The sequence below is a fragment of the Panicum virgatum genome, chromosome 3N, assembly GCF_016808335.1.
Source record: "Panicum virgatum strain AP13 chromosome 3N, P.virgatum_v5, whole genome shotgun sequence".
NCBI classification, from domain to species: domain Eukaryota; kingdom Viridiplantae; phylum Streptophyta; class Magnoliopsida; order Poales; family Poaceae; genus Panicum; species Panicum virgatum.
The window spans coordinates 58,733,253-58,760,429 of record NC_053147.1 but is presented as its reverse complement, the minus strand read 5'-3'; the positions used below and the strand labels follow the sequence as shown (position 1 = coordinate 58,760,429).

The following is a 27,177-nucleotide window of genomic DNA, read 5'->3' as shown; positions in this document are numbered from 1 at the left end:
GCCCCGTCCGGCGGCGAGCCCCCTCCAGCATCTCCTGCGGCCGCGCCCGCGAGGTGAAGGGGAGGAGAAGGGCTGCCCCGCCACCGCCCTCTTCGCAGGACGCGCGGACTTCCGAGGCCGGTTCCGGCGGCGGCGCGGCAAGGGAGGGGTGGTGAAGGGGCCGGCGGCGGCAAGTGCTTGGGCGTCCGCCCGAGTCGCCCTACGCGGGGGCGACGCAGGGGTCAGCGGTGAGTCCAGAGAGATCAGGAGCATTCCTTTGTTGAGTGATAATACCTGTGGTGGCACTTTCAACCAAAGTGTTAAGAATGTGAACCGTCATGAAATGCATCTGAATGAATAGTGATCATCATATATAAAGTTTTATTTCATTGCATAATGCCAACTGAGCACCATTACATTAGTAACGCGAGACATGGCAACCTAATTATTTCGAGCGGCACGATGATAAGCATGATAAAATGTGTCGGTGCCCTGACCCGGCGGTCCGGACCCAACCAGTGATAATGCTGTGTGTTCCTCGTCCCAGATGTTGATGCAAGAGGCAATACAGTAACGCACGGGTTTATCCTGGTTCCGGCCGTGGGGCCGTACGTCCAGCAAAGGGGTGTGCGAGAGCACTGTAATATCTTGCACCGGGGGTGCTTGTAGTAGGGGGTACAAGCAAGGCGAGAGAGGGAGGGAAGCTCCCAAGTCTCTGCTAGAGAAGGAGTTGATTGAGGCGAGTGCCAATATTGGGGTTCAGAGGAGCGTGTGTGCTTTGCTAGTAGTGCGAAGCGTTGTGTCCTACCGAATGGGCCGACCCCCCCTAAGGGAACGCCCGCCTCCTCCTTTTATAAACACAAGGAGGGACAGTGTACATGCACAGGGGGTCATGAAAGTCGTCGTCTTTTCCCCAAATCGCGGGGGTGCAGTGGTCGAGCACTGTGGGAAGTACACTGTGGGGTATGGCGCCGGGCGTGGCTGTCATCCTGGGCATCGTCCTTGGTCTTACAGAGATCACGCCGGCGTCCTGGCAGCTCCAGCGGGCGACATGGCGGCGTTCTGAGGGTCTTGCAGGCCAGGGTCTTGTCCTGGTCAAGGCCGGAGTCGCTTCCGAGAGTTGTGCCCATGCCGTTCGGGGGTTTCGCGGAAGGGAAAGCACGAAGGAGGCATGGGGAGTTGGCAGCATAGTGGTTGGAGCAGTGCCGAGCACGTCTTGCACTGCGTCGCAGGTTCCCACAGTGTCGTCACAGTGCCGGGGAGCAGTGACAGGAGTTGGTGGATGGGACTCCGGTCACAGCCACTGTGGGGAATGGCGGCCTGACGTCGTCTGTCCCGGGCGCTGTGGAGGAGTGGTTGGCATTTAATGCCTTCGTAAGGCGGGCGGGTGAGCGGAAGGGCCGTTTGTCCTTTCTGCCGAGGGGTGGCCTTGCCCTGTGGCAGAAGAGCACGCCTCAACCACTCGCACTTCATACGGGTGGGTGAGGGAGCTTCTAGCAGAAGGCTTGTGCCCGCGCCCGCGACCGCATGACACATGGCGGCTCCAGACCCCTCCCGAGCAGCTAGCTAAGCCAAGAGCTCACGGGGGTCCGGATAGGTACGTGGGGGTCCCGGACCCATCTGCGGGAGTTCGGGTCCTCGGCCACAGGTGCTGGGCATTTCCATCTCTGGGACACGTGGTGACACCAGACCCGTCCCCGAGCGGGAAGCGTGTCCGGGACCGTTGGTCCGGTGAGATGGAATCGGACCCCAGGGGTCCGGCTGCTCAGCTCCTTAGGGCGTAAGCGATCCGGTTTCTCGAGAGCAGGCTCGCGACCCTCGAGCGAGGTGGAGGCGCGGGGCACGGTCGAGGGCTTCGGCGGGGAGCCCTCGAGCGAGGCGGAGATCACCCCGCTGGTCCGGGGGGGGGGGGGGGGTGCGGACGGGCCGTACTGCGTACGTGGGCCGCGTGCTGGGCTTCTTTGAGTCCTTTCCTTTCTTCTAGCTTGGAAGGAGACTGTGGGCCTTCGTGGGCCCGGCTGCCCAGTATACATTCGTTTTAAGGCGGTCTTAGTCCCCTGATTAGGGTGCCCCTTATCATGGTACCCGACAGTAGCCCCCGAGCCTTTGGTCGAGTCAAAGGATTCGGCCAAGGGGTATTTCAGCGATTTTACCTCATGATGTGATCGATCGGTGCTGCACTTTCGCCAGATGCATCCGGATGCTGGCCTGGTGGATGCGACAACTCGTCGATCGGGGTAGTGCGCCTGGAAGAAGCGCTCCGAGGCGCGCGCGCCTTCTTGTCTTGTTTCGGTGACGAGATGCGTCAGCACGCTGAGCGGGCCAGGGCCATGATGGCGCCTGCTGCTCTGCAGCTGGTGTTATTGCTGCGCTGTCCCACGTTCAGGGCCTTATCCCTGCTTTCCCTGATCGCCTTACGACGCGCCGTTCGAGGGCAGTCGGCCAGCATCGATGCTGGGCTGCTCAGCGTCCAGGGGCTCGGCTTTGTGTTGTTTGGTCACGTCTCGGTACGGTAACCGAGGGTATCTTTTGCTTGTGGGGTTTCGCACCGTCACGGGCGGTCCAAGCCTTCCCCTTGCGATAGGTTTAAAGCTTGGCGCCCGATGCGGCTATAAATAGGGATCGTGGGACTACCTTTCCTCTCCAACTTCCCTGCTCTTACTTCTAGCATCGCCTAAGTCTAGTAATGTTTCCCTTTGCCTTTCGCGGTCATCCCCCGGACGGGGTGACCTGGCTTCTTTAGGCTTTGGTACTAGAAGAATGCTTGCGAGCGGCGGGGAAAAGCTAGAGAGGGTGTGCTCACCATCCCTCGGCTTCAGTGGGATCAGCAGAAGAACACTGGGCCCGAGGGGTCCAACCTCTACGATGTCCCTCAGCCTGAAGGGGCGTTGAGATGCCTATCCATAGCGTCGGTGCCAGGTTTGGTGGCCGTTCTTCGCATCGTCCCTCTTGGCGACATCGTCGCTACCGGGGAGATGGTGCAGAGGGTACTGTCCGCTAGCTTGACCCCCGCAAGGTCTTCGGTGGAGGAGACGCTAGAAGAAAGCTTGTGAGGAGGGCATCCCACCGGACCTGTTCGGTCTGGGAGCTGCTCCTCGCAAGCCCGAGCAGCCTGGTCGTGATGTCGGCCAAGGACTTGGTGCTCTTCATCGGCGCTCGCTCCTCCCCAAAACAGGGAAAATTGCCATGTAAGTGGCAGTGTGTTTGTACTTTTCGACGGCTTCGAGCCAGTAACCCTTTGTAATCTTTGTTTGCAAAGAGCAATGAAGTCTCCTTCTCCTTTGCGGAGAGGATGACTGAAAGTGTATGGGTGGGCACCACCCCTGCAGTGGATTTTGGTCCTCGAATGTATCAAGTTTCCTCCGCGGGGGCGCATCAGCGCACACACGGGTGTTGCCCCCGAGGCCTTGGAGGAGTGTTTGCACTCGTCCAAGGGCTATAAACATCGCCCTGCTTGGTTGCTTCACTGAGGTGGCCGTCTAGCATCTTTTTCAGCCAGCATCGACACTCCTTTCAGCCGGCCTCGGCGTTTTTCGTACTGGCACAGCGACCCAGTGTCTAGCTGAACCATCTGGCAGGCGCGTGTCAAGAGTGGGAGTTTTGGTTCAACACATGGAACTTCATAATTGACGGTCGTCGATCCATTTGAGGGTGCGGCCTGAGCCGCGGTGTGCGAGGAGCCCCCGAGCCCCGGCCTGCATAAAGGTGTTCGGGGAACCCTCGACTTTTATTACGACCCTCGTCGCCCTTCCGCAGGGAGGAGGGGTGAAGCACACCATGCTACCCATGCCCGGGCCGCGAGTTATGGCTGCTTCAGTGAGCTATTATCGAGTAGTTCAAGTGGACGTCCGTGCCCCATTCGATAAGGGTCGGCTCGTGGACCGTGGACACGTCACATAAAGCGCTCGCAAATGTTCGCTAGACGGGGCTCGGATCCGTTCGATAGGGTCCGAGGGGTCGATGCTCTCCCTCGATGGGATCCCCCTGCTAGGCACCCTTGACTAGCCTTGAACACTACGTAGGATGTCTCGAACTCTGTGTTCGAGGGTAGCTTGTACGGCACATCCATGCAGTCCCTGACTCTGGTGATCTAGGGCGCCTGTCGAACCCTCGATGGGCTAGGCTTCGAACCCCAGATCAATAAGGCCTCGGAATGAGGTTCCTTCGAGGGTGAAGAGCCCCCTAAAGGAACATTCCGTCACGGTTCGAAAACGGCGCGGAGTCGCAGGTCGTGCGCACAGGTCTTTCGCTGACCGTGGGCGACGTGGCCCAGTACATGCGGTGCAGTGCGGGTGCGCCTTTTCAGGCGACTGCCTTAGGTAGGCGAAGAGGCGTGGGCGGCGGCTGACGGATAGCACGGTGCTACAGTTGCGCCGCGCCTGTCGGTTACCGCACCGTAATTATTGCCGAGTGCGCGCGTGGGAGACTCCGCGGTCGTGGGGCCCAGCCGTCAGCGACGGCAAAATCTACCGCATTGAATGCGGCGGATTCGGGCCACGGCAGCGTATCCGCCCGTTTTGATGAATAAAACCGGGGAAGGGGGATTGTTTGGGCTCACCTGGCCATTTTGCCTTCGTCTCCCCTGCCTTTTCTGCCTCCCCTGCATCCTGAGCCCAGAGCCGAGAGCGAGAGGAGGAGGAAGGAGAGAGCGAAAGCGCACCTTATCCACCGTAAAGCTTGCCTTCCCGCACCCCCCAGCGGTTCGAAGCGATGTCGGATGTCCTGGAGCCGTTGTCATGGGGGAAGTCCACCGCCACCGAGGCAGTTTTAGAGTAGCTAGTCGACGACAGGCTGCTGCAGGTGAACGTCAACTCAGAGCGGCCGGTGTGGATCCCCCCCGCGGCCAGAGGAGACCGAACCGAATCCCCCCGAGGGCTACGTCGTGAGTCTCGTGCGACTCCACGAGCAGGGGTTCAGCGTCCCCGTCGGCAGATTCATGCGGGCGCAGTGCGAGTACTACGGGGTGGAGCTGCACTACTTTGGTCCCAACTCCATCCCGCAGGCGGCGGTCTTCGTCGCTGTCTGCGAGGGGTATCTGGGGATCGAGGCGCACTGGGATCTATGGATCCATTTGTTCCGTGGAGAGCTCTTCATCAAGAACGTGCGGGGCCAGCCGAAGAGGTTCGCCCGCGCCGGCGGTCTGATGCTCTACTTGCGCACAACCCGGAGGAGTCTGTACATCCCCAACAGGATGATGACGAACAACGCCGGGTGGACTCGAGGGTGGTTCTACCTGCGCAACTTCGGCAACCGGCTCCCGGCGTTCACCAATAAGGTGCTCCGGGAGAGGCCGGAGAAGTGGGACTGGGGGGTATCGCCCCCAGCGCATCAAGCCAGGCTCGAAGTGCTCACCGAGGCGTTGCGGCACCTGGCGAGGAAGGGGTTGACGGTGGCAGCCATCATCATGAACTTTCATCGGCAGAGGGTAATTCCTCTCACGGAGAGGAGCTTGCCGATTTTCGATCTCACCCCTGAGGCCTGTGCCTCGGGCTCGATGACGTCGCTCGTGCTGCTCCCCCGTGACGTCGCTGCCCGGAGGGCGAGGAACGCGGTGGCGGAGTTTCCCGACAACCCCGAGGATCTTTGGAAGATCAAGACGCGCCCCGAGGTGGGGTACCTTTCTGTGGTGAGTTCCAGTTTCAATTCGTTGCCGATTCGTGCTCCTCCTCTCCCCACTCCCTGATTCTGACTTGGTTGCGTCTCGCAGGGGTTGAGCCACAGGGGCTACACCTCGAGGCCTCCGGTCCCGGAGGAATGCGAAATCAACCGCTTGCACGCAGAGGCGGTGAAAAAGCAGAAGGACGCGGCAGAGGCGGCCGCCGCCAGGAAGAGGAAGAGGAAGGAAAATCACGACAAGGCGTGCAAAATCGCGCACGCGGAGGGGAAGCCACGGCCCACTACGCCCGAGTCCACCGAGGAGGAGAAGGGCTCCTCGGATGCCGATATCAACTTCTCGGACGACGACGAAGTGGCGACAGGCGTGGGTTCCCCGCCGGTCTATCGAGGGGCTGGCGACAAGGATGTGCCCGTGATGCTGGGTCAGGCGAGGCTCACACCAGGGTCATTGGTGAATCTGCCCCTCGTAGGGGCGGAGCGGAGATCGCCCACGCCAGCGGTTGGACGAAGGTCACCCATGCCGGCAGCGGGCGGGAAGTCGTCTGCGCCCGCGACAGGACAGAGGTCGTCTCTACCGGCAATGGGTAGGGGGACTCCCATGCTCGCGGTGTCGACGGGTGGAGGCGGGTCCGTAACGAGTGCGGAGACGCCCGCGCAGATGGCTTCGGTGCTCCAGGACGATCCGAGGACGACGCCCTCGGGTCAGTCGTCGAGAGGTGTCAGTGTGCTACGGGCCCGATGGAGCGGCTCGGGCAAGCGCAGCATGAGCGCCCGATCAGGGTGAGTGATTTTGATTTTATCCTTCGCATTTGTTTAATGGGCCCCTCAATCCTGCTGATTCAGCCCTTCTTCCCCGATTACCAGCCCCGGGGCCATCGCCAGGGATGCAGCCCCGCTTGCGCCGACCAAGGCTCTTAAGACCGGGGTGCGTGCCACACCGCACACAGCACCGCAGCCCCTGTTCGTCGTGGACATTGTGGTCGAGGCCGCGAAGCTCCAGGAGGTGATGGCTCAAGGGGCCCAGAAGGCCCAGTAGGCTCGATCGTCGGAGAGCAGGGGCGACGCTGGCCAAGGCGGTTGTCGAACAGCCGCTCAGGCTGACGCTGAGGGGGAGGTTGACCGGGGCGGCACAAATGATGCCACCCGGCCGGACGTCGAAGTCGGGGCCGGTCGGGACGATGCGGATAGCGCCGTCCGGCCTGTCGCAGGAGAAGGGGAAACTGGTGGGGGCGCGCAGAAACGCCCCGCTAGCCAGATAGGGGTGGAGACCCTCGTCCTCGAGCCCCCGAGGGCTGGGGTCAAGGGTATCGCGAAGGAGGAGTCGGCGCCAGGGGCGCCGGCAAAGGGGAAAACCCGCGTCCCGGAGCCTGCAGGGCCCCGGGACGACGGGGTTGTTATGGCGGTGATGGCACAAGCGGCGCCGGAGAACGTGGCACCGGTGGTGCAACTGCCGGAGAGCTGCGAGGAGTACGGGGACTCGAGGGACATCGACCCTGCTGCAACTGCCAGCGCCACCGACCGGGTTGCCGAGTTCACGTCGACCTCCGAGTAGGTACTCAATGCGGGGACGTCCGAGGGGCCCCGTCCCGGGGCGATCGTCCAGTCCGGGGTACCTCTGGAGTTTCTCCGCAGCGAGCAAGAGGAGGAAGCCGTCTGGAAGGCGCAGATTGAGGCCGACTCCCAGATTCTGGGCCACCTCGACCGCGCCTTGGAGCTCCATAGAACGACGGATTTCTAGATCAGCCAGGTAGGTGGCTCTCTCTCCGGAATCATTAGTATTTGGCCTTGATTTTGTTCGTTTCATTCACGCTCTTCCACTTGCAGCGGCTGAGGGACATCTCGCGCAAAAAGTGCGACGAGCTGAACCGGCTGTACTCCCAAATGCGCTGGCTTGGGCAGCACAATGCCGACTTGGTGCTGAAGAACATCGACGCCAACACCAAGATGACAGATCTGGGGGCGCGTCAGCAGGCGCTAGAGGAAGAATTGGTGCGAACCGCCGGCGAGCGCGACGTCTAGAGGGCCGCGGCGGAGCAGAAGGCTCAAGAGGCCGAGGCACGAACTGCCGAGTTGCAACGTGTGAGGACGGTGCTCGAGCGGAAGGAGGCCGAGCTCCAGCACAAGGAGGCCGAACTCCAAGGCAAAGAGGCCGAGCTCCAACGTGAGCAGGCGACCATCACCACGCTCTTCGGGACCCTCGAGGAAAAGGAGGTGGCCATCCGGAACACGGAGGCCGCCCTCAAGGAGAAGGAGGACTTCTTGTCCTCGCTCGAAGAGGTCGCCCGAGTCCAGCAGGAGGAAGCACAAAAGAATATCACGGGTGAGTGCTCGAGATTTCGCAGTTGTTGGATCCTAATTCATCGCAGCTTATCTTGGTTCTTTTGACCAGAACTGAGGCAGAGAGTGGCAGACGAGACTGTGGTGATGGAGGCAGTCAACACTGCACTCATGGCGGCGTAGGCTGAATATACGGACCTGGAGCGGACCGCTGTGAGCGTGTGCCAGGAGCTCGAGGGGGAGGGTGTAACACCCGGTTTACAAAAGGACATAAACCGAGCAATCATATACGTGCCAGGATCAAGTCACACGTATATACAACAGAATGAACAGTATATCATAGCACATATCATGTAAAAAGATATAATAAAGCGAGTACGAATGTTATTTATTACATAAATGACAAAATGTCTAATACAAAGTATGCGGAAGCGTAAAACAGGTACGGAACTCTCAGAAGCTGGGCGCCACAGGGACGTCGACTGGGAGACGACCGCCTAGAAGTACTCGTACTCCTGGTAGCTCTGGGTGAACTCCTCCGCGTCGCCGGGAACTGAGCAGCAGTAGGGTATCCCCAAGGAGAACAAGAGGAAAAGAGTAGAGTAGGCAAGAGTGAGTACACAACTTGTACTTAACAAGTTTAGCACAAACTATGAGACTCTAAGGTTGGCTGACTTAACTGCATTAGATTTTAATCTTGGCAAAATTTTATTAAAGCTATTTACTACAAGTTGATGAATTACCATAAACCTAGTTACATAGAAATTAATCAAAATTAATTATGAACTACTGAGAACCAAACCAAACCAAACCACCCGGGGAACCCCCCTAATCAAAGGAGAATAACCCCACTAATCAAAAGGAGGATCTGGGCCGCTCATGACTGTGAGTACGGCTAGTATACCAGTTTTACACTCTGCAGAGGTTGCACATCTTTACCCACAAGTCGTGAGCTACGCTAGTTGTTCATCACACTTCCTTAGGTGAGATGACTAGCAAACTCACTACGAGGCCGTTACAAAGGACACGTTGGTAAGGTGTAACCGCTAAGGAATCAGGCTCCGCAACGATGGTAACCACCTCGAGGGGTACGCAAACCAAGCCTCGTAGCCTGGCCACCATTGAAGCTCACCACCCCCCATGCCCCGTCGGTAAGTTACTTCCAAACCAAAATGACCTAATTAGTAAGCCAAGACCGTCCCATTCCAGTCTTGTGGTAGCGCTGTTGTCCCAGGTTGTCGCTCTATGAACCGGTCCTTATGGAGAGTGGCCAACCAGGCAGTAAGCACCGTGCTGGCCCCCTAAACCATGTTTCTAACAAAAACCAATTTTAATGAGAAGTGAGCCACTCAAGCCACACAGAGGGCCACTCTCAGAATTAAGTTGCATATACCATTCATCAAATTAATTAAAAAGGACCAAGTGTGTTATAGCGCGGCACCTAGCACAACTAACCAAAATGCAACCCAAAGCATATATATGTAGAGGATATAAAGTGGCTAGGAAAGTCCTTATAGGCATACAGTATTAAAATGCAGTATGAAAATGTATTTAAAGTGATAGGTGTTGTTCATGTTATACTTGCCTTCCTCGTACTGCTCCTGCTGCTGCTCAAACTGGTCGGAAGACTGCTGCTCCGGGTAATGGTACTGGGGCTCCTCAGATGGATCAATGTCTACTCACGAACACATGGCCAAAACAAGGCACAACAATAAGCATACAAGCAAACACTAACAAAAGCTAAGAAACAGTACATCAATACATAAAAACAGCACACTAAACTAGTCTAAAGCTATTCTACGCATTACAACGATCGCGTGGACATAAAGAATGCCTAAAACGGAGCTAAAACGCAAAAACTAGAGCTAAAACAAGTTCCAGGGACCTATTTGTAAGAAAACTGAAGTTCCAGGGGGGGTTCTGGGCAAAAACCGGGGACCTAAACATAATTAAACCCTAGATCCAGGGGCTAACAAGCAAAACTGACGGCTCAGGACTGCGGGTACTATTTCTGGATAGCTCAGGGGGGTCTGTGCAAGATTTTGGGCCCATCTGTAATTAGTTTTGAACAAAGTTGGACCGCGGGTTGATTTCAAAGAAGTCCAGGGACTCTTTAGCAAAAGTGCCAGGGCGAAGGGGTACGCGCGGATCTGATCCGTTGGCCGTTGCGCGGCCGGGAGAGGCTGGGAAGACGGGCCTGACCAGGCGGGCCCGGGCGGTCAGCGAAAGCGGGGGTCGAGCGAGCGTGGGCGTGCGCTCTGTGGGCGCGAGGCGCCGGGCTGGCTGACGGGTGGGCCCGGCTGGAGCGGTGCGTCGCGCGGAGTGGGGCGGACCACGCGTTTGGGAGTGGGCCGCTGCGCGCTAAGCGGCCAAGCGCGAGCCGGGGGGGAGGGCGAGCTGGGCTGCGGTGCGCTGGGCTGCTGGCTGCCTCTCGCTGGGCCACGGCGGCGTTCTGGGCCGAACCAGGGAAGGAGAGAACGGGCCGCGAATGGAAAAAAGAAGCAGGCCGGGCTGGGTTGTTTTTGGGATTGGGTTGGGTTGCCATTTGGGTTTTGGGCTGGCTGGGTTGGGTTTGGTTTTTTTCTAGTTTCTTTTCCTTTTCTAATTCTAACTCTATTTCCTATTTCTATTTCTAACTCAAACTCAAGCCAAATGAATTCAAATTTGAATTTGAATTCACTCTAGCACTCAAACAAATAAAGAAATGCTCCGGCATGATGTAACAACAAAATTAAACCTAAGATAAAATTTTAATTACTTAAGGAACAAAATTTAGATTAAATGCAAGACTAACACAATAATCCTTAGAAATTTAAATAAAGCCAATTAAATTTATTATTAAATAAGAAAATTAAATTAGGGTGTTACACGGAGGGAAGGGGCGATGTCGCGGTCTCGCCCTCCTCGGGATGCACCGTCGCTGCAGTCGGTGGCGGTGAAGCGGTGGCGTCCTCCACCACGGCGCCGGGCTGCGACCCGCCAGCCTCGACCCTTGTGGGGGAGGCAGGGCGAGCCGTTCCCACAGTCGGTGATGGTTAGGTGACGACATCCTCCGTCGCGGCACCGGACTGCGACCCGCTTGCCTCGACCCATGTGGGGGTGGCAAGGCGAGCCGCTCCGCGCCGCGCCATGCGCACACGCTGCGTGTGTCGGCGCGGGCGCCTCCCGCGCCGGGACAGTGGTGTCGGCGTGTCGGGGTTGGCTCCGGACGGGAGGATGTCCGTGCCGTGGCCGTCGCCGGTCGCGACGAAGTCCAGACTCCCGAACCAAATCACGTATCCCGCTGGGAGCGGATCCGAGGCGCCCATGGGGAATGGGTTGGGTCTGCTCGCCATCCCTGAAGATCAAATGGGAACAAAAAGAGAAATGTCATGCAGAGGCCCCTACCTGGCGCACCAACTGTCGGTGCCCTGACCCGGCGGTCCGGACCCAACCAGTGATAATGCTGCGTTTTCCTCGTCCCAGATGTTGATGCAAGAGGCAATACAGTAACGCACGGGTTTATCCTGGTTCCAGCCGTGGGGCCGTACGTCCAGCAAAGGGGTGTGCGAGAGCACTGTACTATCTTGCATCGGGGGTGCTTGTAGAAGGGGGTACAGGCGAGGCGAGAGAGGTAGGGAAGCTCCGAAGTCTCTGCTAGAGAAGGAGTTGATTGAGGCAAGTGCTAATATCGGAGTTCAGAGGAGCGTGTGTGCTCTGCTTGTAGTGCGAAGCATTGTGTCCTACTGAATGGGCCGACCCCCCTAAGGGAACGCCCGCCGCCTCCTTTTATAAACACAAGGAGGGACGGTGTACATGCACAGGGGGTCATGAAAGTCATCGTCTTTTCCCCGAATCACGGGGGTGCAGTGGTCGAGCACTGTGGGAAGTACACTATGGGTTATGGCGCCGGGCGTGGCTGTCATCCTGGGCATCATCCTTGGTCTTGCGGAGATCACGCCGGCATCCTGGCGGCTCCAGCGGGCGACGTGGCGGCGTTCCGAGGGTCCTGCAGGCCAGGGTCTTGTCCTGGCCAAGGCCAGAGTCGCTTCCGAGAGTCGTGCCCATGCCGTTCGGGGGTTCCGCGGAAGGGAAAGCACGAAGGAGGCATGGGGAGTTGGCAGCATAGTGGCTGGAGCAGTGACGAGCACGTCTTGCATTGCATCGCAGGTTCCCACAGTGTTGTCACAGCGCCGGGGAGCAGTGACAGGAGTTGGCAGATGGGACTTCGGTCACAACCACTGTGGGGAATGGCGGCCTGACGTCGTCTGACCCGGGCACTATGAAGGAGTGGTTGGCATTTAATGCCTTTGTACAGCGTGCGGGTAAGCGGAAGGGCCGTTTGTCCTTTCTGCCAAGGGGTGGCCTTGCCCAGCGGCAGAAGAGCACGCCTCAACCACTCGCACTTAATATGGGTGGGTGAGGGATCTTCCAGCGGAAGGCTTGTGCCCGCGCCCGCGTCCGCGTGACACGTGGCGGCTCCGGACCCCTCCCGAGCAGCTAGCTGAGCCGAGAACTCACGGGGGTCCGGATAGGTACGTGGGGGTCCTGGACCCATCTGCGGGGGTCCGGGTCCTCGGCCACAGTTGCTGGACATTTCCATCTCTGGGACACGTGGCGACACCGGACCCATCCCCGAGCGGGAAGCGGGTCCGGGACCGTTGGTCCGGTGAGATGGAGTCGGACCCCAGGGGTCCGGCTGCTCGGCTCCTTAGGGCGTAAGCGATCCGCTTTCTCGAGGGCAGACTCGCTACCCTTGAGCGAGGCGGAGGCGCGGGGCGCGGTCGAGGGCTTCCGCGGGGAGCCCTTGAGCGAGGCGGAGATCACCCCGCTGGTCCGAGGGGGGTGCGGACGGGCCGTACTGCGTACGTGGGCCACGTGCTGGGCTTCTTTGAGTCCTTTCCTTTCTTCCAGCTTGGAAGGAGGCTGTGGGCCTTCGTGGGCCCGGTTGCCCAGTATGTGTTCGTTTTAAGGCGGTCTTAGTCCCCTGATTAGGGTGCCCCTAATCATGGTACCCGACAAAATGCTACCCTTATTCTTCTCCTGCACCTCAACAACCGCGAGATGCAGCTGCTCAATGTCCTTGCTCATGGCATCGATCTCACTCTTCTTTTCCTTCAATGCCGCCTTCAGTTTCTCAGTCTCACCATCCTTTCCAACATTGTAATTCTCAAGTTCTAGAATTTTTTACTTCAGCTCGCATGCTTCAACCTTCTCAGCTTCTAATGCTTTATAGACTGAATTCCTCTCATCATTTAGGCGTGAATGCTTGGCATCAAGTCTATCATAGGAAGCTTGCAGATGTGACATAGAAACACGGATATTCACCAACTCATCCCTCAGCCTATTGACCTCAGCATCCTTATCGTGCCATGCTTCCTCAGCCACTTTCTTGATGACTTGGATTCCTTCTATCCTCCTCTTGAGGTTCTCTGATTCTTTCTTGAATTTTGCCTTCTCAGCATCAAATGAGTTCACAACTGTCTCCTTCTCCTCTGCTAATGCAATCAATTCCATCTTGTGCCTTTTAACCTCTAATTGGGACATGCTATGTTTTTGTTTTGCTTTTAAAATCTCCGGCTGAAGCTTATCCTTTTCGCCCTCAACCAAATCCTTCTTGGTCTGGATTTCCTCCACCTTCTTAAGACCCTCCAATTCTTTCATGACTTTTGCTTTCGCAGCATCAAATGCCTTTGCAGCCGCCTCCTTCGCCTCCATTAATGCACCCAATTCCACCTTGAGATTATTAGCTTCTACTTCAGACATGCTTTGTTTCTGCATTGCAATTGAAATCTCCAACCGATGCTTATCATTTTCACCCTCCACCAAATCCTTGTTGGTCTAGATTTCCTCCACCTTTCTCTTGAGATCATTGAATTCCGTTAGGGTTTCTGCCTTCTCAGCATCAAATGCCTTCACAACAACATCCTTTGCCAGCTCTAGTTCATTCAATTCCATCTTGAGGCTCTTAACTTCTGCTTCAAACAGACTATGTTTATGCTTCGTAGCCAAAATCTCTGATCGAAGCTCATCATTTTCACTTTCCGTCAAATCCTTGATAGCTTGTATATCCTCTATTTTCCTCTTAAGATTGTCTAATTCCTTCATGATTTCTACCTTCTCAGCATCAAATGCCTTTGCAGTGACCTCCTTTGTCTCCACGAATGCAGCCAATATATGCTTAAGGCACTTAACCTCTGCTTCAGATTGGCTATATTTCGCCTCTATCGTTAAAATATCCGCTTGAAGCTTATCATTTATACCGTCTAGCAAATCCTTATTTCTTTGGATTTCATCTAGCTTCCTTTTAATATCCTCCAATTCCTTCATGTTTCCCGCATTTTGAGCATCAAATGCCTTCACATCTGCCTCCTTTGCCTCTATCAATGCACGCAATTCCATATTGAGCCTCTCAATCTCTGCTTCAGATAGGCTATGTTTTTATTTGCAGTCATAAGCTCTGACCGAAGTTTTTCAATTTCACCCTGCATTAAATCCTTATTGGATTGGAGATCCTCCACCCTCCTTCTAAGCTCCTTGGCTTCGAGCATCATCTCTGCCTTCTCAGCATCAAATGCCTTCATAGCTGCCTCATTTGTCTCCACCAATGCACATAATTCCTTCTTGAGCTTCTCAACCTCCACTTTAGATTGGCTATAATTTTCCTCTGCAGTCAAAACCTCCGACCGAAGCTTGTCATTTTCACCCTTCAAGCTCCTCTCCACATCTTCCTTCTGGCTTGTGATGGCCCAAGCCACTGCCTTCGTCTCATCCAATTGCTTCTCCAGTTTACGCTTGTTCTGTTGGAGTGTTCTGTTGGAGTGTTCTGTTGGAGTTGATCTCCAGGGCCCGATCCAAAGATCGGGCCGTGCCTCTTGAACGTGCCCTGATCGGGGGTGTCCAGCCCATATGGCTGGTGGGCCCCCATCGCCCGTGCTATAAAGAATAGGAGAGGGGCAGGGGCACAGACGCCCAAGTTGACCGCCGCTACTTCGCTCTCCCACATCTTGATCCGATCTCGGGAAGCACGAGGCCGACGGGAAGCTCCACCAGTGACGCGACGTCCACCACGACGACCGGATCCGGTACTCCCGTCCCCGGCCAATCCCACAGGAAGCCCGAAGGCGACCGCTACCTGCGTCGCCCATCGCCGCCGACGGTCTGCGCCTCCTACTCACCCCTCTCTCCCTCTGCCTCTCTCTCTCTCTTGTAGTAGATCAGGGATGAACTACTTGTACATTCTACTCAGAATGTAAAGTCGATACTCGATTTGTATGGCTAGAAGAGATCTTGTGCAGAAACTCAGAAACTTTGAATCTAACAATGGTATCACGCCGATCTAGTGCATAGATCGGGTTCAGTTTTGTGGAAGAATCCTAGAATCGATCACGAATCGACGAACCAGAAGAGAAATTGATCTCGAATCGAAAAGAAAAATCAAGAAGCACCCTAATCCGAGACCCGCGAAACCCTAACCCTACGAACTCCCGAATTGAATCAAGAAGAGAACACCGGGGGGGCTACCTCTCTCGGCCGCCGCCGCTCGCCGTCACGCAAACCCGTGCGCGGGACCCGGCCCGGACCAGAACAGGGGCGCCGCCCACGGCCACCTCGACGGCTGCACGCTCACCCTTGGGCGAGCGCGCGCGCCGGCGAGGGAGCCGCGGCAGCGCCGCCTTCTTCCCCGGCGTCGGCCGCCGCAAGCGCCGTCGCCGCCAGCTGCTCGAGCGAGAGAGCAGGGAAGGGGGAAGAAAAGAAAAGACCTAGGGTTTCCAAGGGGCGTCGGTCGGGCGCCGGTTTTGTTCCGGCGAGAAGACCGGACAACCGTCGGATCAGATCCGACGGCCATCGGCGTCCGACTGGCTGTTGGGTCGAAATCAGCCCAAGAGGGCGAAACGCGAGTGCCGCACCGGGCCGATTCGGCGGCCCGGCCGTTGGCTGCTGGGCCACGAGCCCAGGTGCAGATAAGCGCGCGCTGCGCGCGAGCAAGCCATGGGCCGCATTGAGAAACCGGCCCACGTGCATAGTTCGATTTTTCCAATTTCAGAAGCATTCTTGAATATGTTTTGATGAATTTGAATAGAATTTGAATACCTCTTTGAATTTACACCAACGTGTATAATTTAAAGAGAAAAAAATCACAGAAATATGCTTCTGAATATTTAGAATTTTTATATGTTTCCGCTGCGAAGAAGTATTTTTTTGTTTCTCTATGTTAATTTAAACCAACGAGATAATTGATATAGAGAAATATAGAATCTGTTCTTGAATTCAGATTTTTTTTTTGTAAATTATGATATTGTAATTTTTTTTACCAAAGTTGATATTACAATATTATAATCTTGTCCAGAAATTTTTATGCATTTTTCTCTATCTCTGCCCAAATGTGATTTAGATTTAATGCACAGAATATTGTATGTTTGAATTTTGACCAAAGTTAAATTTAAACATGCCATTATTGTTATCATGAATTTGTACTCAAATTTCTGAATTTTGGGATCCAATGATATGTCATATGTGAATGACATTCCAGAATTAAATGGCCAGAACTATGAGAAATGATTTTCAGAAGTTACAAATTGCTCTGGCGATGGCTAATATAGATTTGACCATCATAATGCCAGCACCAGAAGAACCAGAAAATCCAATGAGGGCTCAGAACGAAGCAGATGATGCATGGGCTATTTGAGAGAAAGCCCATGACATTGCTTGGACTAAATGGGACATTCAGCAGGCACGTTGGAATATTTCAAACCGCAAGTGCCTGATGATTATCGGAGGTTCCATTTCAGATGGTATAAGAATGGCAATTCCAGAATGTGCCACCACTACCGAGTATCTAGTAGTGGTGAAGAGTCAGTGAATGACTCTTCCAAGGCTTATGCTGCCACTTTGGCTGAGCAGCTTATGACCAAGAAATATACTGGCGGTGGAATAAGAGAATACATTATAGAAATGAGCCACATGGCAACTGGTCTCTCGTTGCCAAACTTTGGACAACATATATGAAACAATATGGACCAACTTGTACCAATATGATTCAAAATAATCATATTCAAATTTAAATAACCGGTGCACATACAAATACAACACGAACAACCATCCTAATGGTGATAGTTTAAAACGTAACTGTAGGAGAGAATAGTGTAGTGTAACTAAAGGCAGTGCACATAAGGGATCACAAATTTCATCTAGTGGCATATAAGGGAAGACGTGTTTTTCGATGGCGCGTAAGTGAACGCTATAATTTCTAGGGGCATATAGGAAATTCGTTAAGAAACAAAAGATGATGTCTTTGCTCACCTTCAAACCATGACCTATTCACCCTGTTCGGCTGGTCCACGACTGGCTGGTTTTTTACTGTAGCTACAGTGAAACGTGAGTGCCAACTGTCACCGCAACAGTCTCCAGCCCAGTCTCTTCCGACCAGCCGAACACAGGCATTCTGGAAACTTGCAGAGGTTGACGATGACTTGTCGGTCGCTGTCACCATGCACTCGTCCGAGGTGGAAGACGTATGCCTCTCTGTCTTCGCCGTGCCTCAGCCCAAGGATGCACTCCGTCTCCCTGCCCGTGCCGCAGCTGCCTTGGGGTGAATATGTACAAGTTGGCAAGTTGCCAAGTTGGAATAAGGAAATTGAAGGACAGAGGAGAAGAAGTGTGGATGAGGAAGATGGAAGAAAGGGATGGAGTGTCAGTGCGGAAGAGGCATGGGGCAGAGGTAGGGATGTAAATGGTACGGATATTTTCCGATCGTATTCAAATTCGATCCGGTCTGAAAGGGTTTTATCCGTCCGTATCCGATTCCGAGTATCCAATATCCGTAACCAATCCGTATCTGAATGCTCAAAAATTATATTTTTATGATGTCGATATCTATTACAATCTTATCCGGCAAAAACTAACACTATCCGTATCCGACTCCGTATTCGAATACAAATATGAAAACAAATACGATATCAATAATATCCGTCCGTATCCGATCCGTTTACATCCCTAGGCAGAGGGGAGACACAGGATGAAGTGTCGGTGAGGAAGAGTGATGGAGGAGCAGCTCGTTTGTAGTAACATATGCAGTGAGACTGTGGCCTTGTCAGGGTCCTTAATCTCTTAAAAAAACTTCAAAGACTGAATTCCCAAATGGGCCTACCGTGGTAACATCCTGTCTGTTCATTCTGAGATGCTCACCACTCCAGAAACCTGCAGGTCAGAAACGTATAGCCCTAGTCAGTTCTGAGATGTTCACTGTAGAGTGCACGCCGTGAATCATCACAAGACAATTCAGAGAAATTCCAGAAGAAGTTATGATCTCAACACAAAGTGCATCGTTTTATATTTTGCTTGAATCATCTTCTTAAATGCTGTGCATCCGTTACGTCCATGCTCATCGTTTTATATGTCTTGGTCGATCAGCGCAGTGGCAAGAAAGACATGTAGAAGATTTTTTTTTGAAGGTAAACATGTAGAAGATTGCAAGCACAAGTTCGACGGCATCATTTCATAGTACAGCTGATCGGTAATTCAGCGATAAAATATGGTGAGCGAGAAAAACCATCTCAAAACAACTCAGAAATAAAGAGTTACACCCTTCTAATTCTGTCACCGCCTACTAGGTTTGGCCTTTTGCTCAATTGATCTTCTGCAGTTACTTTGTAAATATTACTGCGTCTGCATTGCATTGATGGCCAATAGGCAATAGCAAACATGGAAGTAACTCAGTCAGATGCAGAGATAAACAAAAACAGAAAAGATATACACGGCCTGTACAACTTTTAAGATATTGACAGTTCCAAGCCTTTTTAAGGCCTGCAATGCTGCAATTTCCAACCTTGAAATTTTGAGTAGAGACAAAGGTACAAACTACAAACCATGAAAAAAATTAAAAAAAGCAGGAAAAAGCATTCTGGAAGCTGGGAAATGGTGGTTCAACAACAAAAGGCAATCCTCAGATATTCACGAATGAAAATACCACATGACTGCACATCTCAGCCCCACAGCATGGATGCATAGTGTACAATCTTTACCGACAAAACGGCACCAGATAGGCAGCAACAATAGCACAGCAAATAGAAGCACGCAAAGCGAAAGTTTCATTTGGTTGTGCAATGGTAGCAACTAACCTTATAACTTCGTGGCGATGCAGTTTCCCATCTGGATTTTAAAAGTAGTTCAATTGTCAAGTTGGTCACAATTATTTACCAATACAACATCCTTTGTGTTATTTCTGCCATTCTAACATCAGGTAAGCTCTTCTAGAGTTTCAGAACTCATAAACACAATATGCAGATTTCTGCAGGCAGAAGTTAGCTAAATCTAGCATTAAAACAATCACAAATTAATTCCCAGAACAAAGAATTCTTAGGTTTACACTACTTTATGCCATACTTTGTCTATCATCAGTTATTCACCTTTTTGCCTTTGTTTATCATCAGTTATTCACCTTTTTGCCTTTGCTTGACCAATGAAACACCCAAATCTTATTTCAGTGATAACAAGCCTTTTTTTCAACTTTACCTGGAAGAATCAATCTATCTCTGGATGCTGCGCACTGTAAAACTATGCTAAGTAATTGTTTTAATGGGAAATCTCGCTATCAATATCATCACTACTGGGATATGTTCTTGTGGGAGATAATCCTCGTGCTAGTACTGTGACTGTGATACTGTCAGAAAGAATCATCCAACCTAATTGCCTGGGAATCAGCTCATCAAATTTTTTTGATGATGTAATCTTTGCTCACAATGCAACCAGACAAATACAGTAGCAAGTTGGAAAAGAAATGACATCCTTTGTTTGATGGGGTCCCGTTTAATATATCACAATCACAGTAGGCATACCAGGTCTATAAGACAAAAGTGCCATTGCATTCTTGACACGCCTGAAAGGTTCTCCAGAAGTCTAGATCCATTCTGAAATTCAAAATGCCAGTCATAGTTCCAACAATTCACACACCAAAGAATGGCCAAACACGTCACAAAGGACAGCAAACATAACCATGTAATTAAAGGATCCATTCAATTTAATAACCAGCTGACACATAACATAGCAATACAGCAGGATTGCAACATGACCATTTCGAGTTGCACATTGATAAGAGTGTGAAACGAACATGGAACATGGTCAAAGGAAAAAGGCAGCCCTTCAGTGGGACCTGGTGGCATAGATGAAGGAGATAGCAGCCACCATGGTTGTGGTGGCAGCATACAGCCATGTCCAGATGCCACCCTTCTTCCTCTTCTGAGCCTCAGCCACTGCGAGTTGTAGCAGCTCGACATCCTTGCTCAGGGTATTAATCTTCCCCTTCTTCTCCTCCAATGCTACCTTCAGCTTCCCAATGTCACCATCCTTCTTCCCATTGCACTTCTCGAGCTCCTCAATTTTCAACCTCAGCTTTACTGCTTCAGCCTTCTCAGCATCCAAAGCAGTGTTCTAAAAAACGTTTTTAAACGTCGTTTAATCCTGATTAAACGCTGAATGGTGGCCAAGCGTTGCGTTTAATCACAGTGTCGTTTAATCACAACACACGTTTAATCATGTTCAATCTACGTTTAATCACAAAAAACTCTAAACCATAGGCAAGCGTTCGCCTAGCGTCTAGCGTTTTTTAGAACCTTGATCCAAAGCCTTCAGAACTGAATTCTTCTCATTGTGCAGGCGTGAACGCTTTATGTCAAGATCATCGCAGGAAGCTTGGAGCTTGGACATGGAGATGTGGAGCTCCTCCAATTCGGCCCTCAGCTTACAAGCCTGAGCATCCTTCTCGCGATTTGCTCCCTCGGCTGCTTCCATGTGAGCCTGGATTTCCTCCAACTTCCTCTTCAGGCCCTCCAATTCCCCCACAAGTCTAGCCTTCTCAGCATCAAATGCCTTAGCAGCAGCCTCTTTCGCTGCCACCAATGTGCCCAATTCCATCCTGAGACTTTCAACCTCTGCAACAGCAACATTGTGCCTCTTCTCGGCAACCACAACCTCGGACTGAAGCTTGTCATTTTCTCCCTTCACCAAATCAGCCTCCCTCTTCTTGGCCGCCACCTCAGCTTCCAATTCCCCTTTCTTAGCCACTACACCCGCCAGCTCCGCCTCCAACGACTCCACTCTCGCCTCGATCTCAGCCTTTTTGGCACCCAGCACCTTCAGTTCCTCCACCTTCGCCTTCACCTTGCCCTCCATTTCCACCCGATAAGCTTCAGCCGCCTTCCTGAACTCCTGCAAGCTCCTCTCCACCTCCGCCTTCTCACTCGACACCATCCAAAAAGCCTCCTTGGCCTCCTCCAATTTCTCCGCCAGCTCACCCTTCTCTCCGAACAGCACGGAGTTCTTGCCCTCCAGCTCCGCCACCACGGCCTCCAATCTCGCGACCTTGTTGGACACCGCCGCCACCTCCGCCTCCTTCTCCAGGAGCAGCGTCAGGGACCGCGCCCTCTCATCGGCGGCCTCCTCGAGCCGCGCGTCGGCCTCGCCCCTGGCGCCCGCCTCCCGCGCCTCCGCGTCCCGGAGCGACCCCTGGACGGCGGCTAGGCGGGCCCGGAGCGCGGCGACCTCGTCGGCGGCGGCGCGGAGCGGCGCGGCGAGCGCGGCCTGCGCCACGGCGCGCTCGGACGCGGCCAGCGCGGCGTCGTCGGCGGAGAGCTCGTCGAGCCGCGCCGTGAGCGCCGCCACCTGCCCCCGCCGCTCCGTCGCCTCCTTGAGCAGCATGGTGTTGAGCGCCTTCAGCTGCTCCGCCCTCCGGTCCCGCGCGTCCGGCGCCGGCGCGCCCTCCGCGGCCTTCGCCACCGGCACCTCCTCCGCGGCGGCGTGGTTGCCGTTGCCATTGGCGGCGGCGGCGGCGGCGGATTTCTTCTTGGCCATGGCGGCGGCGGGCTTAGGGTTTGTCTGTGGCTGCGAATGGATTGGAAATGATACGGTTTTCTGCGCGGATTTATGCGGCGGGAGTGGCTCGCTGACTGGTGGGGCCGACTTACACAGGGCCCACATGGAAGTGAGACGTTTATGGTGGGTGCGGGGGCCTGGGAGGCGACCGTTGGTGCGTAGGGGGGAGAGTTTGAAATGGGGAGGGGGCACGGACGGCCGGGATGCGTTAATCGGAGACCGCAAATTTTTGTGAATATTTTTTAAAGAACTCGGGATTAAAGAGTTCTTCATCTGGTGGATATGATGAATTTGAAAGAAATTTTACGTACTATCGAAATTGTAGGGATTCCTTACATAAATCTCTTTGTCAGCCAGCTAGACAGTAGTGTTTTTCTCTCACACTAAATTAGCATTAACCACCAGACAACCAGCAGTATTTTTATCTTACAATAAATCAGCACCAGCTATTAGCCACAGCTAGCCGAATAGAGCGAATGTCTCCTTGCGTGCAAATCTTTGGACAAATGTGCTTTTAATATTTTCTTAAACCACTTTTCAGTAAACACAAAAAATGAAATTTTACTTGAATCACGGGTCAACTTATAGAGGGGATATTCGGATTTTCTATTAAATTATATTGTTACCGAATGATTGGGGAACAACTTGTACATACGATATTTGTAAACAATGCACATACATCCGTATTAGATATCATAACTGTAAAATTTCTTGTGATGCCCCTCTGTGTTGCTGAGATAGTGTCAAAATGTGCTATGGGAAACTTTCTGTCCTCCACTGCTGGGTGATTTCTAACTTGAGCTCAAACACATTTCAAAATTGAAATATTCAATCCTCTGGTTCTCTCTCAACTCCTACCATATTTCCTTAAATCTTATGGTTATGGAGCATACAAACATTGCGAGTAGTATGCTCTAAATGCATGTGGGATGGCAATAAACATGATTCATGTTTACGTTTCCCCCCTTTTTGTGTGTTTCTCGTCTGCCATGTCCTGACTTCTCAAAAGAATGCCACCATGAGTTTTCACTTTTCCGGTCATAATGTTTGAAATCTGCCAAAAAGTGGTGAAGTAAATAGTTCCCAATAGAGTACCTTTGGCGTCAACCTAAAAGTCCAGCATGAACCGTGTGAAAGTTGCAATAACATTTTTATTCAGGGTCTATTTAGATCACTTTGTATTTTTGGAAGAAAATCTTCAACATTTGAAGTATTAAATGTAGACTAATTATAAAACTAATTATAGATCTCGTATGTAAACTACGAGACGAATCTAATGGGCCTAATTAATCCATCATTAGCACATGTTTACTGTAGCTTTAATATAGCAATTTAGTATCTAATTACGACCTAATTAGGCTCATTAGATTCGTCTCGCGATTTACAATCTATTTGTGTAATGCGATTTATTTTTCGTCTACATTTAGTACACCATGCAAGCGATTTACAAAAATTTTGGATTTTGCGTTTTTGGATCTAAACAGGGCCTTAATTCTCAATCCTTTGTTCCTAATATGCCCTAATCTGTGAATACTTCCTTAAAAAGCAGTAGATAACAATGTATTGGCCACTAATCACATTCCAAGCATTTCACACAATGTGGCCTCTCAGCAGAATATCGATGTTTCCATTACCTATTGCAATAAAATGAATAAGAACCCCAACGAATCAACAAGTAAACTGGTTTTGCTTTATATACTTGAAAAGAAGTCCTACAACACCTGTACTGCTTATAATGCATGGTTATACAAACATAACATGAGTTAGCAGTTTACTTCTTAACTTCTGTAGACAAACTCTAGAACATCAAAGTTACCTCTATTAACCATGCATCTGGGAATTTACAAATAAAGAGATGAAATTCTGAAGAAAATGCGTAAATTGGTTATGCGAAGAATTATGAAAAGAACAGTACTGCTTGCATTCTGGAATATAGGGGAATGTAAAACCTGGAAACAATATACATTAGCTTTCCTCCAGAAGCGCTTAAGTTCATAAACCATGGCCACATGCATATATTCCTGAGTCACAACACAGAACTATACATGACAGCACACTAACGTTTTACAACTAGTAGATGTCAATCATAATCCAGCAGGGTCGTGGACACAGCTGATATACTGTAGCAAAAACACTTAAACTAGAGTTCATCTTTAGGTGCCGGTAAGCAGTCTTCATCCCAGTAGTAGGGGAACTTCAGCTTCGCGGCTGTGTGAGGCACGCTCCAATCATCATAGATGAATCTGCAACAAGTAATGTCGAGCTTAGAAACATTACTCACTACTCATATGTGAATTATACTCAATTGCAAACAGAGGAAGCAAAGAAAGGTATGTGCATCACTCTCAAGCTGTATTATCAAAAACTACCAGGGACACCATTAAACAACATGTGGTACTGATACAGACAATGACAGTGACATCGATAGCAAAGCAAAATGGACTATGACATACATGTGGATAACGGTATCATGTTGATGGAGAATCTTAAGGCTAAATCACATAAATGGTGATATATCAAGGTGATAGGTTAAGATGCAAATGACCAAATACGGCATCAGGTACATAACATATCTAGCAAACTTGTGAAAACATCCAATATTCATTTAAGAATTAAGAAGATCAGTGAAGGAAGATATGGCTGGGAAATTAGTATATTGATTATGGAGGTGCAAAGCACTCATACATAAATAGGCAAGGGTCTCCTAGGGTTTGGTTTATAGAAGCACCAATCAAGGAGAGACTTGCCTAGCCCTAAACTACCAAGGCCATGGGTGCTGCACAAAGGCAACGGGCCTGTGCGGCATGCCTCTGGGCCAGCCGGGCACATAGCCCACTACAATAGTCTAACAGTCATCATTTTAGATTTGCAAGCATTTTTTTTTGAAGTTTTTGAGAAAGAAGTTGTCAATGGGGGGTTTTCTGCTGCCCAAAACAGGCCTTGGTTCTAGATCTTTTGTCCACATTGTGCCCCTACAAATTTAGCATCTACCATAACAACTATGACATGCAGTTTAAATGAAACAAAGTTCTACTGCAGCTTGATAGATGTTTTTTTACCAGGGCAGAGCTGTGGGAACAGCTATTCTCATAAACAAGGATAAAAATGTATTTGTAACCTTCCCTTCACTCAAGTTTTGTCACAACTGTGCTGTTAGGAATGTCCAAAAAGGTTCAGGCAAGAACTCATAAATGTATACTATATATGGTATATGCTTGAACAAAATGGGAACATCAAGAACACTTTGTACAAGGTTCAGAGCAAAAATGTGTATCTAACTAGAGTACTAGACTCAAGTTACTCTGAACTCTGAAGTAATCAGTACGAATGAATTAGTTCAGACTATGTTATTGAATGAATAAGTGATACAACGTTCAAGTAAGATAGCCTCACATCTTAATAGGAGGGCGTGATATGATCACAAGAACTTGCAAATCTTCATGCTCATCAGAATTCCAAATCTGCAATAAAAAGAAATAACGCAAACACTAAAGTTCCAATATGATCTTGAAATATAGCTAAGGTACACAAATAATCACAGGGGGTTCTGAAAATCAGGACAGGGGCATCAAAGTATCAGACAAAATAAAAAGAAAAACACAACCATGACAACCCTTCTATTTTACCTGGTGAGGATCATTTACAGGGATTGAAAATGTGCTATTCTGGAAGACAGGAATCTCCTTTGGTTCCCCTGGGTGCTTCAGCGAGCTTGACCCCAGCAAGAGCGTGCCTTTCCCTTTAAGGACGACGAAAACCTCCTCACAGGAGTGCCTGTGGATAGGTGTCCTTTTGCCCGGACCAAAAGTCTGAAGCCACACTTCCACCTGAAAGAAAGCAATATAGAACTAAGAATGAATCCAAACAGTATCTACACTCTGAATCGACTTAAATATGACTTATCAAGGAAAGCATGTGTACACATCTGCACAGCTAATTAAGACTTTTGAACTTACAGCAAGCAGTGTTCTTGCGTTCACATAGAAGCAAGAAACTATCATTAATCAAGGTGGCAGTACTTTTCTACAAACAGAGTCGACTAAAACCAGTTCAGCACAAAGAAAGGGAAGAAAAATAAATTTGCCACTGAGCTCCCAAGGGTTCATTCAATCGTTCCTCACCTCCTTCATCCCGTGAGCCAGCGCGCCGGCAACCGTTATATGCGAGAATCCTTCCCTCCCATAGTTGCTTTGGTGCATCCGGCTTATGTCCCTCACCAGCGAGTTGTCTGAAGCATCAAGAATATCACACACACTCATCAGATTTGCTAGTGCAACCGTAGCAAAATAAAGATGATACCTTCAATCGCGGATCCGCTTGCACATACTGCCTCAAATCCAATAGAAATATTCCAAAACTACAGCTGGTTGACACCGTGAGGTGCTATCTTGGGAGGTAAGGTCAAGCCAAGAGGCAAGTTTGGAAGTTTCAAGAAACTGGAGAAGTAAATGAAGGGGGAGCCGGGGAGGGGAGGGGAGGGGGAAGGTGCACCTCGCGGGCAGTATGACTCAGCTGCTGGGAGGAAGGTTGCAGTGGCCGCGAGGAGGAGGAGTGCGCGGCCGACGCCGGCTAGGCGGGGCCCATGGGCTGCCGCGGCGGCGGCGGGCGGTCCGCGCGCCATGTCTGATGTCTGTCCTCTCCGGCGCTGTCGATTTTCTGATTTGGTCCCTGCTGTTTCTGGATATTTACGCCTCGTTTTGCATCTCTGGGTTCGTCTTGCTTCTGGAAAGTACTAATAGGCTTGCTTTATCGAAAGCACACGATACTCCGCATTCACTGTTGCTCACTCCGTGTAAATGGAATGCAATTTTATCTTTCTATCAAATCAATCTGTCTTAAATTTGACCAAATAGATGTAAATTTAATATTATTTATAATATCAAATAATTATATTTAAGTTACCATAAATGTATTTAGCCGTGATTAAAAAAAACGATATTTTAATGTGAATATTGCAGAAAAAGATTTAGCCGATTTGGCTTTTAATGCCTTGCGCTCTCACATCAAATAAATATTAGAAGGCTATGATTTCTTTACTGTTATTCAGATGCATCAGAGAGCTTTGGCTATAGAAAACCGAAGCAAAGAGTCTCAAGAGTTTTATAGACATCATCGTTCTAGTGTGCATGCTTTAGATTGCAATTCTGATTGTTCGAACAATGAGTGCAATGATGTATATGCTGCTGAGTTTGTTTGGCCATCCCAAACCAAACCGTTTACTTGTTCTGCTCTTAAGCCGATTCACAAAAATCGGCATGAAGAAAAATTTACTTTTGATGTATCCAAGTGCGAAAGGATATTTGATGAGTTATATAGGATTGGATATATCAAGATGTCACATACTATACCGCCGCTTAAAGAGTTGAAGCAGCGAGCATATTGTAAATTTCATAATACATTTTCACATGCTACCAATGATTGCAATGTATTGCGTAGGCAGATTCAATCTGACATTAA

At 51.0% G+C, this 27,177-nt stretch overlaps 2 protein-coding genes and 1 pseudogene across 2 annotated transcripts; all 3 read right to left on the bottom strand.

Moving 5' to 3' along the window:
• Nucleotides 1-333: 333 nt before the first annotated feature.
• On the bottom strand, nt 334-14,779 carry LOC120667939 (annotated as a pseudogene).
• Nucleotides 14,780-19,810: 5,031 nt separating this feature from the next.
• Nucleotides 19,811-21,718, bottom strand: LOC120666358 (rootletin-like). The gene is made up of 2 exons (XM_039946186.1): nt 20,476-21,718; nt 19,811-20,274 (listed from the first exon to the last, which is right to left on the bottom strand). The coding sequence occupies exons 1-2, from the start codon at nt 21,697-21,699 to the stop codon at nt 19,993-19,995; spliced, it is 1,506 nt and encodes a 501-aa protein (XP_039802120.1). The 5' UTR covers nt 21,700-21,718; the 3' UTR covers nt 19,811-19,992.
• Nucleotides 21,719-23,617: 1,899 nt separating this feature from the next.
• On the bottom strand, nt 23,618-26,421 carry LOC120666357 (auxin-binding protein 4-like). Its single transcript, XM_039946184.1, has 5 exons — nt 26,212-26,421; nt 25,842-25,948; nt 25,347-25,547; nt 25,114-25,181; nt 23,618-23,963 (listed from the first exon to the last, which is right to left on the bottom strand). Exons 1-5 carry the CDS (start codon nt 26,339-26,341, stop codon nt 23,861-23,863), a joined length of 609 nt encoding a protein of 202 aa, XP_039802118.1. The 5' UTR covers nt 26,342-26,421; the 3' UTR covers nt 23,618-23,860.
• Between the last annotated feature and the right edge of the window lie 756 nt (nt 26,422-27,177).

Excerpts from the sequence above, each read along its gene's own strand:
- LOC120666358 (XM_039946186.1), bottom strand. The coding sequence starts at position 21,699 with ATGGCCAAGAAGAAATCCGCCGCCGCCGCCGCCGCCAATGGCAACGGC. Across the intron at positions 20,275-20,475 it reads AGAAGAATTCAGTTCTGAAG|GCTTTGGATGCTGAGAAGGC; the intron begins GCTTTGGATCAA and ends TTTTAGAACACT.
- LOC120666357 (XM_039946184.1), bottom strand. The coding sequence starts at position 26,341 with ATGGCGCGCGGACCGCCCGCCGCCGCCGCGGCAGCCCATGGGCCCCGC. Across the intron at positions 25,949-26,211 it reads TGAGTCATACTGCCCGCGAG|ACAACTCGCTGGTGAGGGAC; the intron begins GTGCACCTTCCC and ends TTGATGCTTCAG. Across the intron at positions 25,548-25,841 it reads TGGCTCACGGGATGAAGGAG|GTGGAAGTGTGGCTTCAGAC; the intron begins GTGAGGAACGAT and ends GCTTTCTTTCAG.